Below are 15303 nucleotides of genomic sequence, written 5' to 3' on the forward strand. Positions count from 1 at the left end.
GTTATACTATAACGTGCATTGCTGGCTTACCTCTCGGATCTGAAAGGGTCTCCTTTCAGGGCTCTTTTCAATTATTGTGGGGCGAATGTGTTAAATTTTACGGAAAATGTACGTTTTCTGGACGATCGGGTGTTTTTCACGTGCGCTTTTGTATGCAAATCACGTTGGGGCGATAATGAGAATGGGGTAGTAACATCTAAATCTTTTCAAATAGGGATACCGAAAAAGGTGAATAAAAGGAAAAGCCGGTTTATACAGTAAATTTTTCTTTTAATAGTGGAGATTGATAAATAAATTAAAAAAAAAGAAAAAATATGATTTATGGTTTATGATAAAAGATCAAAAGTAAAGAAAACTATGACAAACAAGAAAATTTAAAGCCATCCGAAGTGTAGAAAAACTTAACAAAATAACACGTGAACACAACACAAAACCCACTCAACATACAATAAAAAAATAAAAATTAGAAATATTATAAGCAGGTACTTTGGCGGCAGTTAATAAAAGTTTAAACACGTGCAAAAATAATAACAGAAAATTGTAAACACGAACCGAGCAACTTGACTTAACTTGAGGGATTCGAAACAAAACCTTTTAAAGTTACTTTGACTCAGCTAAAACAGGAGTGGACTCCAAATTGTAATCTCAAATGAAAACATAAAAACTTTCTCAACTTTGGAATTTCATGGGCTGTGTTTTGAAAGTAAAAAAAACAGTCTGAGCCGCACGAAATTATTCCTTAAACTAATGTAGTTAAAGCTGGACTTCTCAGGTATATTTTCCGTTTGAAATTAAAGTAAAGCCTTCAGTTAATTAAATTTATCCATTCAAAGCTACACTTTTGATTCTAGAGCATTTTTGCGGTTTCGCTAGTAAATTTAACCCTTTCTTGCGAGAATTAATTGAGTTTTTGTCGTCATTGTGGCGGCGGAGACGATCGAAGTTCGCCAGCTATTTTAGGGTTAATAATGCAGCTTTTGAGTTTTGTAAGGGTTCTGCAAATCAAATTAACTATCAATGGTTCGATATTGAGCCGAAGTTTGACGCCTTTGAGCGGTGGTTTTGAAATTTGAGAGCTCGGATTAATTTCCCTCTTTCGTGCAGTTTGTTTACGTCAAAACATCGGGTACAATATAAATATAGCTACAGTTAGGGCAACATAGCACGCAAACAAAACAAGATGATGGAGGCGCTTATTAATAGGTAGTAGAGATATCTAAACTACCTAATACAACATTTTATGTAGTTTGACTTCAGTGGTGACTTGTGACAAAATAGCCGAGAAACCTTAAGTTTAGTGCCCGATAAATCTATTCGTAAATATCCAAAAGCGTGACATAAATATTAACGGCGACTCTTGCTTAGTCGTTTAAGGTTGTTTTTCTTTAAGCTGTATCTTTTACTGTGTGCCAATAAAGAGTATTCTATCTATCTATCATGTTTGAGATCGTGATATCATGTTCTGTTGAAGACCAGTTTCCTCCATAGGCTTCTGTTCCTCGTCACGCGCTTGGCCTCGTGCAGTTTTAATATCATAAGTGCAGTAATTTTGGGCACACCAACTAGCAGGATCAGGGTCCTTAGGTCTCGTTCCTTTAACTTTGAACTTATAATTATTATAATAATTTTCTCCAATCTATATATAATTAGTATATATTTTTATTCACAGGCATGGGAGGCGGCATGGGCCAGATGGGAGGCTACTACGGCGCGGCGTACGGACCGCTGGGTGCCAGTATGGCGGCGGCGGCGGCAGCAGCCGCGCAGCAAAACGCCATTTCTGCTGCGCTCACGCCTAACGCTCAGGTCAGTGTCACTTGACGTAACCTAGTTAAAGTCCTATGATGCGGCATACGGCCCACTCATCTAGATTCATCTTTATTCTTTAATGCCCTTACAATGATCAAATAATGGTAACAAAGTTTGTATGGAGAAGCGGTCATCCACTATCCTCTTTAGGGTACTTAAACTAGTTTCAATATGGGAGCCTTCCCTTTGCCATACATCACAAAGTCATCACAATTTTTTGCCAAGATCCATTTTCGAACCGTATAAAATCGTACTAATGGATAACCGATATCTTCGATAATTACCTATTGCATGATCGAGCACATTATAATTAATGCGCCAGAAGCGGTAAAATCACTTTTACACCCATTTAGCGGGTTTGCTATTTTTACACCCGAAATTGCGTGAAATAAGAAGTGCGTGCGTGGAGAATGTGATCTGTGAAACTGCCGATTGGATGAAAAGATGTTAGCTACTGCTCAGTGCTCATAATATAGGTTATATGTGTTACTTCGTCTAGTTAAGATTTTCTTGGTCTATAATTAATGTAAGCCAACCAAAAAAGGTATGAAATATTTCTGAAAGCAAGTATGGGTTCCTATAGATATAAGTCAAACTCAAGGAGTAAGATGCAGGTATAAGCAAAAAAATATGCAAAATACAAAAAAAAACATTGGGAAAAGAAGCTATAGGTTAGATTCTCCAGAAGGTTAGGAAAAATGACCCAGTTTTTTAGGTTGTATTAAAAAATGTTAGACATTCGACGAGCTTCCAGACTTCAAGGGCCTAAGGTTTATACTTTAAATTGATTACTTTTTGCGGCATTTCTCAGCACCTTAACCATATGGGCGTAGTATCCGTTACGAACCATGTAAGTAAGTTTCAGAGCGTTGCGGCGTCATGCACCATTATTGGACAAGCGTGTAATGACACGACATATTGTCTTCATCTCTACCTTATACCTTTTTAATATTTTTGAGTAAAAAACTTATATTGTTAACAAGATTATTAACTACCTAAAATGCGTTAAATGCGTGTAAAAGTTGTTGATGTAATTATTTTTTGTAGAATCCGGGATAACTTGCAGGTGTTTGAGATTTACCGGCCGAAAATTGTTGATATTTTTTATCAATTCGTAGGCGTATGGTAGATACCTTTACGACATAATAAGTAGAGAGAGGAGATTAACATATCTATAACTGATTCCACATGCTCTTGGAATAGAGAATATGGACATGCTCTTAATAAGTACCTTCACATAGGCACGCTGTATTAAAAAAAAATTGTAATATACAATCGATCTAAAATATACATATACGCAAAACCAGCTAGCTTGCATAAAAAATAGTCACCCCTAATTCTAAAAGAAAATCTGTCAGTTACAACAATTTGGTTGCAGTAACCTCTCGATATCATTAATCTGGGAGGGTGCGAGACGAGATGGCGGGTAACAGTAACTTGATCAAAATATATTTCGAAAGTAGGCAAAACTAACATACTTACTTATTTTTATTTCCAAATCCAGCCTACTTACATAAAAAAAATGCTCAACCCTAATTCTAAAAGAAAATCTGTCAGTTACACCAATTTGGGTGGGATCTCAAACCACTCGATAACATTAATCTGCGAGGGTGCGACGCGACGGGTAACAGTTGTAAGTGTTGTAACGAGGACCGATTATTTGTAACTAATGTCATCATTTATCTGTACCGATCGTATGCTCTTTGTCTACCTTTATTTATTAGCTTTCCTTCTCTTGGGTTATTCATAGCATAACGGTTTGTAAAGAGGGGGCTCTACCGCAAAGTTGTAGATTATATATGTATATTGAATTTTCTCATGTTTTAATCAAGAGCAAATGCCATGAAATAATCTCACGGAAACTAGACAGAGTTCAAACTCATAAGGTTAAAGTTGCCTCGATCGATAGAAAACAAAGTTTTGTACGGAACACTAAAAACCGTGTGCTACTCTGAGCGGCGCCACCATAATGAATACCAATGAATTATATGGTGAAATGATGTACCTAAAAGGTACATCAGGTACCTATAATGTTTTTGGCTGTACCTGTGATAGGAAACGAAATATTAAGTACTAAACTCATCATTCATAAAGAATCAGTGACTAATACTAGGGGGCGGTGCTCTCGATTCGATCTCATTAATCTGTTCATCGGAGGGCGCATCGCTTGACTGGGGACTTACGACAACAAACATTTTGCGAGGGAGTGGAATACAAGGGACGTTCACGACATATCCCCAGTTACATCATTACACCTTATAACGGAGCGATTCGGGAAATGAATTAGAGATTCACTAGATATGAAATAGTAAAGATATGTGACGTTCCACGGCAAAAGGTACCTTATGGCTTTACTATTTCATATCTAGTGAACCTCTAATTCATTTCCCGAATCGCGCCGTAAAGCAGTCTCCCGTCGCGTCTGTCTGTTTGTATGTTTGTTCGCGATGAACTCAAAAACTACCGAACGGATGCGGATGGGGTTTTCACTTTCACCTATCAATTGAGTGAATCTTGAGGAAGGTTTAGGTGTATAATTTGTTAACCCGTGCGAAGCCGGGCCGGGTCGCTAGTAAATCATAAACTATACTGACATCAATGATGTCCCAAAACATTAAATAAAAGATAGTGTTAAGTAAGATACGTTATTGTGGGTCCAAATTTTTTTTTTGTCCCTATCGTCAAAAGGATTAAAAATTTAAATTTTAATGACGGTTACTACCCGCCGTAATCTGAAGCATATGCGCCCTCTCAAGATAAACAATTTATATTTAACAACCCACCAGATTTAAATCAATCAAAAATTACAATTAAAAATGGCAAAAACCAATGTTAATCCAATAAGGCCGGGGTGGAACCCTCTTTCACACACTCCGTGTAAAAAGGCGTAAGTGACTATATACAGGGTGCGTATGTGATTGGAGCTTGAATTGCAAGAATCGTCCTTGTTCCTCAAGTACCTACCTAAAACTTAGGTTAATATTTTTATGTTTGTTCGGCTCGCAATTGGGTTGTTTTAGCTATGTGCCAGTTGTAAAATTAACATTTGTAGTATGAGAAGCCAAGTCAATTAGGTAAATTAATTTAATTACTGGCAAAAAATACAATGAAAAAACTATTTAGTGCCTTTGAAAACTAGTAGTTTACTTAGGGTTAGGCTAGGGGTTCACTTAGGGTGTTTGTTTATCAAAAGCGCCTATTTCATGACAGAACGATCTTTAGATTGCTCCTTCTGGTAAATTATGCTGGTCTACATTTATATTTGCCTGTTATATGTGACCACAACTTTAATTATAAATTAGACTTCACATTTAAAAGTCTTGATGTTAAACCCTAGATTTAGAAATAGCATTTTACTTGCGCCTATTTATGAGGAAGTAAAATACTTCTTAAAGCTTAAGTTTAAGAATTTCCATTTTAAACCCCCATGTCAGATACACCCTGTAACGTGTTACTTACGCCCATTTGCGTAGATGGCGTAGTGTTAAACACATCTCCGGGAGATTAAACGCCAAACAGAGGGGAGGATGGCGGAATTAATTGTACAAGCTAGTGTCAAGTAGCTGGGGTGCGTTATGTCCTGGTTATGTCTCAGTCCAGTTTAGCTCTGATTTAGGTTATAGGCCTTATTTTTAGGTTATTGGCCTTATTTTTAAATTTGTAGGGTACCTACTTAAAGCCACTGTCAGCTAAACATTGCGTAAGCTGATGTCTGAATGCAGGCCCATCTAATATTTGCAAAAAAAGCTTCCATAATTCACGCTGGTTCAAAAACACGTTGACATTTTTTTTTGCTGCGGCATATTTCTGATAATTTTGAACAAGTGTTTAACAAGCACGTATTAATGTATAAACCTATGTCCTCTTTTTGTCTTATCTACCCATGTCTGTTTTTTCTTTCCAATAAAGAAAAGAAAATATAATAAAATAAGAAAAAAAAAGTGTTTGCATTAATCAAAGCCAAAGAAGTATATTTTCAGGAAATTACGTTTTCTTATAATTGACATTCTGTAAAAGACGTGTAGCTAAGTAAGAAAGATATTTGTAAAAAATATTTGTCAACGTATTTTTGGCCACCCTGTATCACCTAGTAAACAACCATATACTTTTGCAATAAATGTAGCTATAAAGATTCGCAGATATTTGTTTAAAACTCAATAAAACTCCATTAGCGAGAATTTATTGCATTAAACAATAATAAATTAGTAATGAGACGCCATTACAGATAAGTTTGTCACATAACCTGCTTGACCTCTTTAAGTGGTGGATTCGAACTTATTAATCATCAGTTTCATTAAGTACAAATTCTCAAAATTTCACTAAGAAAGAACTAAAACATAAACCAATGCTAGTTTTTTTTTAAAAGAAGCCTTCAGACGCATAGTGCCAGAAACGCAAATTACTACGCGGATGACCAGATGTCCATTTCGAAAATCCCGATCAGTCAATCCCGAATTCTCACGAAACGAAAATCTCAAGTCATAATTTAATTTTGTGACGTTTAAAATAACACTTGCACGTCTGTGCTATAAAAATCGCTGCAGAGTTATTTTGGTCGGACTCTAGCTATGTTACATTGATTCGAGCAAAATCTGCAAACACAACAAATAGCTATAAGATCAGGCCAATACAAGACAAAGTCACAGAATCGCACTTGCGCTGGTACGGCCATGTCATGAGAAGACCAGATGATCACTTGACAAAAAGTGCGTTAAGCCTCATATCGGGACCATATCCTCGTGGCAGTGGCAGACCCCTTACTACATTGGATGTCAGTTATTAAAAAGGATCTCTCCAATAACAATTTACATCCAGTGACGACCCAGAAACGATATCTCTGGAGAAGGAGGATTAGGAGAGCCGATCCCAATTAGAAATGGGACAAGGCCGGAAGAAGAAGAAGACAATAAGTCTATAACACATATCAATAACAAATTATAAACAGAATTTCAAAGATCGGATGCCGCTCCAGAAATTTTACGATTGCAGGCGTGGGTCGAGTCGACTCATTCGAGTATTATTTATACATATAGTTATATTTATTTACTGTTTATAGTTTCTGTTTTAAAGTCCATTTTATGTCCCGATAGCCTGAAGTGTTAGCGATAGTTTATTAATTGTATTATTGAAGCCGAATCGAGATCCTCGAATACGGGAATCATATAATTATTGATAGTATTTAATTTGTGAAAAATAGACACGTTTAGGTACTTTTTATAATTTAGGTACAACAAACAGCTCCTTGATTTTCTCTTTAATTCCGCCTGAAGTTACAAAAAAATGTGGAATCTCAATAGGTATGTTTCGCAATTCATAAATTTCAATGACGTGATTAGGAGACCAATTTTAATAAAATTGTAGTTTCTTTCAATTAAATATATTTAAGGAAACGGGAATATTGATTTCATTTAGTAATTATTATATTTAAATTCGAAGTTTATTACATAATATGATGCTTATTGAACAAACTAATAGTTTCAAATATTACATGTACCTACACCTTACACCTTGTTTATTTTTATTCAGCCATAATAAAGTCTGTAGAGTTTTTTGGAAGTCAGGGTTACACCCCTGCTGCTACCAGATCCACAAAATTACTTTCTCCAACGAAGACAGATATTGTACAGGCTATTACTAAACTGAAAAGAAAAACCTATCAGTAGCCCCCGATCCATCAACCATTGTGCTACTTTAATAGACCCCGAACTATCGAATGAAAAGCATTTTTTTCGATTAACGTTTGGAATCGACCCCCGTCCGAGAAACAATATAATCAGCTACCATTGAGTATGAACAGTATTTTACCTGTATTAAAAATGGTGAGTGCGCGTTTTTAGAAGCATTGTGGTGATTCGATTATGGTATAGACAAGGGTTGGGTGTGGGTCACCGGGTTATAGTTTGCCCGCGGCTATGGATAATTAGCTGAGCTGTTTACGAGTTTGTGACTAATATGGGACAATATTTTACTTGTCCATTTTTAACACTTTAAACTCTCGCGTTTTGTACACATATTTAATTACACAAACGGGTCTACCGCGATATAATTTCATTGTTTTTACCTTAAATTCCGACGTTTCAGCTGAGTTACACCAGCTGTGGTCACGGAAAGACTGACGTCCCAGCAAATGTAGTAGTAGTAGTAGTAAACTCTTTATTGTACAAAAAGACATATTAAAAAATAACGTACAATTAGTAAGAAGTACAAAGGCGAACTTATCCCTTTGAGGGCTCTCTTCCAGTTAACCTTTGAGTAGATGAGAGGAGAAAGTGAAAAGAGGGTGACAAATGCAGCAAAATGTACAACAAGGTACCAGAAAGATACAGGATATAAATACATACAAAATTTATAGGATAAAGATATATATATTACACAAAAAGGAATGGGGAAAATACACTAAAAATTGGAAAGAATTAGAACGATATAAAGCTACTATATAATAGAAATATAGACAAATTAATCCGTCAGATCAGATAACCATAGTTTCTTTAACCTCTCCTTGAACGACGCAACCGATTGTGCCTGCCTGAGCGAAACAGGCAGCTCATTCCACAGCTTCACTGGACGCACTGCGAAGGACTTGTTGTATCCTCGAGATTTGTGGGGAAATGTCAACGGATATATAAATAAAACACCACTAAACTACCCGAAATTAGTTTATAAAAATGTGTAAGACACGTCTCTTTTTGTAAAGGTGACGTTCAAATGTCAACTGCAGCATTACTGTTGCGGCGTCGTTGTTGCCGCCGATGTATCCATCAATTTCCTTGATAAAATGAGTGACGTTCGCCGCCACATTACTGCCGCGATTATGACGTTCATTCCGTCACATTACTATTGTGACGGAATACGTAAACGTCACCATTAGTCACAAGAATATCGACCAAAACTTAGCCCTCGAAAACTGAAAGCCAATTTGACAATTGAACTATTCATACGACCAATCGCGAGTAAGGCATACTCAATCTTGTCAAAAACTTTCGCCAAATCCTTTCGAAAGCCGATGCCCCATAAGCACAATCGTAACACGCATTCAATTAATTGGATTAATTCGTGTTAGTTCAATTAAAACTGCTTTAGTCCATTTAGTTACGTCATAGTTCGGACAAAGGCAGCGCCGTACAATACGGTTTCAATTAAGGTATTATTTGTTTGTGAGACTGACAGCAATGGGAAGAAAGAGTACTGCGTAGTTATCTTCATTAAGTAACTTGTGTATGGGAGGGATAAAAGCGACAGTTTATTTTCGGCAAGATTCAGTACCAGCCCAAATTATTCACCTAGATATCAATTGTATGTTGCCACAGTTTTTAAGCGCATTCCCACCCATGTAATGGTTAATTTGGGCATTTTTCTTGATAAATTAACCCGGAAGACTGACCACGTAATCCTGATGGAATTACCAATAAAACACGATAAAGGTTTTTTTACCCCCTTAAAATTAAGAGCTTTTCATCCTAGTGTTTTTTTATTATTATTAGGTGAAATATACAAGCATTTATTCATATTAAAACACTTCAATGACAGTAAAGAATAAAAATGATCATAAGTCTAACGGCTCGGCCACGACATCGAGCGACTTGCGACGGCGGTAAGGTTGGAGCGTGACACAGCGATCGGACCTTTCGCTCCAACCTATGGTTATCGCTCCCGCCGTCGCAAGTCGCTCGATGTCGTGGCCGAGCCGTAAACCTAAATTAGCCTGAGGCATTGTTCCCAGGACACTGGCCGCGTTCCCCGTTATTATTAAGGGGCCCACTGATTAACAGTCCGCCGGACGATATCGGCCTGTCAGTTGTTCGAAACTGTCAAAATTTTGTTCTAACTGACAGGCCGATACCGTCCGGCGGACTGTTAATCAGTGGGCCCCTTTAGGCAGCGAAATCTGTAGTTAAAGTTATTCGGTCCATTCGGACCTGAATAAGCCGAATACTTACTATAAATAGGAAAGGAGTATCTTGTGCCTAATATAGTAAATATTATGAAAAGACGACGCCTGCCGACCTTTCCACAGAACTCGATCAATAATTCCATTCGTCCCCAACCTGTTGTATCGATTATGCATTTTATCAATACGAGAACGACATTGACATCGCCCGTATTCTTATTGCTATTCATTTGTCGGCCATCTTTTTACCCTGAAGCAGGGGTCAGAAACCTTTTTAAGAAAAGCTTATTCAGCAGTCAATCAATAGAAAGCTGTGCACAGCATCAATAGTAGCGGATAGAACAACGCGCTAAAATATACTCATAAACAAATTTAGAGGAACGCAAAAAAAAGTTTAATTACTGGATTACAGCATCTAAAGTAATTTCAAAATTACATTTACATTACATCGGAATTTAAGGTAAAAACAATGAAATTATATCGCGGTAGACCCATTTGTGGAATTAAATATGTGTACAAAACGCGAGAGTTTAAAGTGTTATAATTTCAAAATTAGTAATTTAACTTTTTTTTGCGTTCCTCTAAATTTCTCCATGAGTGTATTGCCACGCTTTTTTTAATCATAAGCAATTACAATCACCCATAGCCACTTACAACACTTTGCGTTGTCGGCCTTTAGGATGGGAGTACTCTCTTTTCTGAAAGGTTTGAAGGTCGTTCCGGTGCGGAAATATTACGGGTGATAGTACATCTCTATGACTTTAAAATTTTATCTAAGCCAATCAAAACTTTTTTTAACCAATCACATTTTTTAAAATACATATCGGGAAAAAATGTATTGGGTAATTTTAAGCTGCGGGCGGGTTATATTTATGAAGAAGGGATAACTTTTAGTGATATATGTGTAAACTAAGTGTCATGTGGACCGTTTTTCGAATTCATAAATGTTCCGAGAGCTTCATCTATATATACTCCGTTGCTGCCTTACTATTATGCTTCTTACATATTTGCCATCGTCTATATAAACAAGTCTGATCAAACCCTTAGGCTAAACTCATACCACACTTACCCAAGACAGAAAGCCGTAAGCGACATTCAATTCTACCACATTACTCCCTTTTAAACCTGGTTAATCTTGCTCGTAAACAATTTAAAATTTTAACGCTCGGACACAGCTTATAGCAGCGTCACCAGTTTACGACGCTATAAAATAGCGGCGTATTGTACGTAAAGTGCTGTCGCTGGATAAGCCTGATTTAGCGCTGCGCGGTCGTATGTTAGGGGTAATGCGGGACACACGGCTGGGTAGAATGGAGAGCATTTAGAATTTAGAAACTTGAATTTAGGACCCCTTCTCCATCTCAAAATTTTTGCCTAGGTCCTAAGGCCCGGGCCTTGTCGGCCTAAGCGGAAATCCGGCCCTGATGGAGAGGGAACATAATCAATTAATCAACAACCAAACATGTACAATGCTGACCCGTTATTACTTAGGTAACCTACTTACCACCCCACTTATTGGGCAACATCTACCTAACAGGTGTTAGGTAGATACATTTTGTGACCGTTTAATTTAAAAAAATTGTTAGGGTGGACACATAATTAAGACTGATTCATCTACAACTTAATTGCTTCCATTGTGTAACGAAAGTTGCCCCAATAAAGTTATATTATTTATTACTCAAAAGACAAATTAAAACTAAGTTAAGGTCTACGCTTACCAGTTAGACATATACCTACCCACACATTACAAAGCTTTAAATCGAGCATCTAAAATATCTTCGCTAATATTCGAGTTAAAAGATTCAATCGGAAAGTATTTCGCTAATTAGTGTTTCATAAACGTATATTATTCGCTCAGCGCACGAGCGGTGTGTATACTTCATATAATATTTTTCCTACAATACCTGACACAGTTCATTAAATTACAAATAATCGATATATTTGTGCGCTTGTCCCAGTGATTTGTAGTCACACAATCACACACTTTTCCAAACGGCTTTAAAAACATAATGTGGACAAAGGTGCAATATGATGAATGTCCACATCTCTGGCACTTACGACCTAAAGTCAAATAATAAGAAGGGCGTAAAGGCCATTCTTGGTTGTAGGTGTCATTCAATTTGTATGAATCACTTTATAAATAAATTATATTTTGAATGAAGTTATTAATGAGGTGCTTAATGCAAAGCCGGATTAAACCAGTTGTGGCCATTCATACATTTGATAATAATTTAAATAAAATTAACTACGTTTTTAAATGCATTGTGATTGGGAAGGTGGTGATCGGAAAATATTTCGACATGTAGCCATATACATTATAGCTATAAACATTTAATTCATCTCAATTCGATTAGCAAAAAACGCATTTAGTAACTTTCATTTATTTGTTATCGAAATAAAACAAAATGGAACGTTTTATGATTAAATTATATACTATTTGATTACACTTATCAAAATGTTTATGTAACAAAACCTTACGATTTTCATATATTATAGAAGAGCGTAGAGTTTACCTACCTCATAATTACCAACAACTAAATTGTTCTTATCATTGTTTCAGGTGGGTTCTACAATGGACATGTCCAAGTACTCCATCGAGGCCGAGAAATACCGGAGCTACGGCATGTACCCCGACCCTTCAAGGGGCTACCTGGACTCCGCCGCGCTCTCCAAGGCCTACATGTACATGGACCAGCAGCAGCAGCGGTCTTACCCCATGGACATCAGTAAGATGTACTCCGAAGCGTCCGCGGCGGCCATGGCTGGCTTAAACTCAGTCGCTCCAGCGCCGTCGAGCTTATCCCCACGTTCCCCAGCAGAATCTCCTGACACAGCCGTCAAGGGGCATGATCGTACTGAAGGCAGCTCCTCCTCAGGATCAAATCCATCCCCATCACTTCCTTACTACCAAGGCTCCCCAGGAATCCTCATGCCACAATACCCAGCTCAGTACACACAGGCTAGCCAAGGCGGCGAGTTCCGACGGCCGCTAACAGTCATATTCTGACCTGACACGTAAGCGCGTTCGTTAAAAGTTGCGCGAGCGGTTTATTTATTGTGCTCGTTTTTGTTTAAGTTTGTCAGTGTTGCAGTTTTGTATTGGTTCCTCTGCGGGTAAAGCGGACAGTATTTTTTTAAATTTGTGTCCTTTACATCTAGGCGTATGCACCAATGTAGACAATGGGTACACTTACCCATAGGTATTATAAAGTAGTCCATTATCTTAACAGAAATATGTCCGTATTTGCCCCATGTTATTGCCCAGTCGCGCATCATTTTGTTTTCCTATTTTTCACGATTTCGTGTTTTCCAAAGTTCCTCTTTCGGTTTCCTCTTGTAGGATTAGAAATTATATTGTGACTTACGGCCTGATTCGAACTTTAAGATACGTCAAAATTCTGTTAAAGATACGATATGGATTGGATATGTCAGTGTCAAAAGTGGCGTTTTTGTTAGAAGAAACGTCACTTTTGACACTGACATATCCGATCCATATAGTCTCCTTAGCAAATTTTTGATGTATCTTAAAGTTCGAATAAGGCCGTTAGATTCGTGTATATTGTAAATATTGAAGTTCCTAGTGCGTAAGTAAATGTAAAGTATTGGTAGATATTTATAGTCCAATATTAATGTATCTTTCAAGCCTCATGGCTTTCGTATTTGTCGTACGAAGTTTTACTATCAAAGTTCAAAGCGGTATATTTTGGTTGGTGAGATATTGTCAACAATAATTTAAATAAGATTAGGCGGGGTAAATCAGGAAAAGGTCAAATATTCTACGTTATATATTTTTTTCTTTTGCCCCACCTGATGTTTACTTATTTCATCTATGCTGCCAATTTATCCTATTATGGATGTTGTCTCTCAATTATTATTTATAATAATTACCATAACATACTTGAGTACTTATGTTGTACATGATTCTTTACCAATTTCACAATTCTTTTTGTTTTATATAAAAGCTACAAGTAAAGTAAAGAAGTACTCTAAACAATATGTCCAATTTCACTCACAACGATTCTATATATTAACTAAATGTAAATAAAATATTTGAACAATACTGTTAATTTGTACATAATAAAGGATTAAGCTAACTTAAATTAATAGTTTCGTCATTAGATCTAGATAAGATTAAGGCCTTAGAAGCAATTGTTTTCGTTCATCTGCGGTTGTAAAGACGCTCGCACAAAACGCAGCGATTTTAGTGTCAGTGGCCATGTCCTAACCATGCATTTATATGTTGCCATACCTTTTATATCTCAAGCATAATTTATTTCTGAATAATAATGTTAGAAGTACAAATGTATTTTTTTCTTTCGGAGAACAGTCTTTTTATTTTTATTTATTTAAGCCATTTGAGGTAAGGGTAACTTACCTTATTCAAAACAATTTTTGTTTAAGACACAACAAACACATTGTGATGATTCTGGTACGTACCTACTGCTTTTTGACACATCCTTAAACACAAATCATTGCTTTATGTTTATAATTATATTGATAATTTAATTTGTGTTTTGTTTTGTTTTACTATTCAATCATTTTGTTCTGTTAATAATTATCAATAATATATCCAAGTGCACTGATTGAAATCAAATCAAAACAATCCATTTTTCAAATTATCAATGTCCTTCATTTGCTCAATTATTTCGATGTAACAGTTTTTCAAAACTTGGCTTATTTTGCAAAGGCGATTATTGTATATTAAAGTCGAATGTATAGATGAGACTATATACTAGAACTTAATTAAAAATTATAACAAATACGTAAATAAAATACTATTGAAAAATCAACTTCGTGCTTTATTTTTTTAAACCTATATTTTCATCAATGTTACATACAGACGTCGTTACGTTAGGTAGGTATGTAAGGAAAGTACCATAAGTGGACTTACTCGCTCCCCTGTGGGTAATTATGCTCCAACCCCGTAAAATGATGTGAATTTTAGTAGGTATTTACATAATATGATGAATTGCTACGTTGATACATAATCTCTTCATATTTTCCTCATTTTGGAGCAAAGTAGGAGCTTTACGGTAAGTAACATCAAATGACATGAAATGATCAAATTCTATGATCTAGCCACGACATATCTACTTATTACTAGCGACCGGCCCCGGCTTCGCACGGGTTACACAAAACCTTAACAAATTACACACCTACACCTTCCTCAAGAATCACTAAGTGAGACTAGCTCAATTTGCGTAAGATTGTCAAATAATATTTAATTATAAGTAAGTAATAAGAGATAGCAAAATTTTAAGCAACCATGAGGCCTATTTTGAATATTACAAAAAACGAACCCTACTCGTATTTTAACCCTAAAACCCGAATGAAATGGAAACATGTTCTTACAAAACGCCTCAGTAAACTTTCAGGGACACGACCTTCAATGAATAATGTGTCAAAAAAGTTTTTCTTGAAGTCATCGTTCTCATTTGTTGCTTATATAGAATGTAAATTCAAAGGTCGTAAGGGACATTTTGTTACATAAAACAGTAGAGATTACATTTAAGACATTTCTAGAACGATCTGTATACTTTTAATAATGGTATGGTAGTAGATATATCTATTAAAATATGTACCTATATTAGGCAGTAAGCATCCCG

General features: G+C 36.3%; 1 protein-coding gene across 1 annotated transcript in view; it reads left to right on the forward strand.

Moving 5' to 3' along the window:
* LOC134790450 (transcription factor Sox-21-B-like) overlaps window positions 1-13484 on the forward strand; it is a 68692-nt gene extending 55208 nt beyond the window's left edge. Inside the window, exons 4-5 of the mRNA XM_063761257.1 lie at window positions 1670-1806; window positions 12258-13484. Coding sequence (XP_063617327.1) covers window positions 1670-1806; window positions 12258-12704 — 584 coding nt within the window. The 3' untranslated portion in view covers window positions 12705-13484. The remainder of the gene's footprint in view (window positions 1-1669; window positions 1807-12257) is intronic.
* The last annotated feature ends 1819 nt before the right edge of the window (window positions 13485-15303 follow it).

Source organism: Cydia splendana, chromosome 5 (assembly GCF_910591565.1).
Source record: "Cydia splendana chromosome 5, ilCydSple1.2, whole genome shotgun sequence".
Lineage (NCBI taxonomy): Eukaryota > Metazoa > Arthropoda > Insecta > Lepidoptera > Tortricidae > Cydia > Cydia splendana.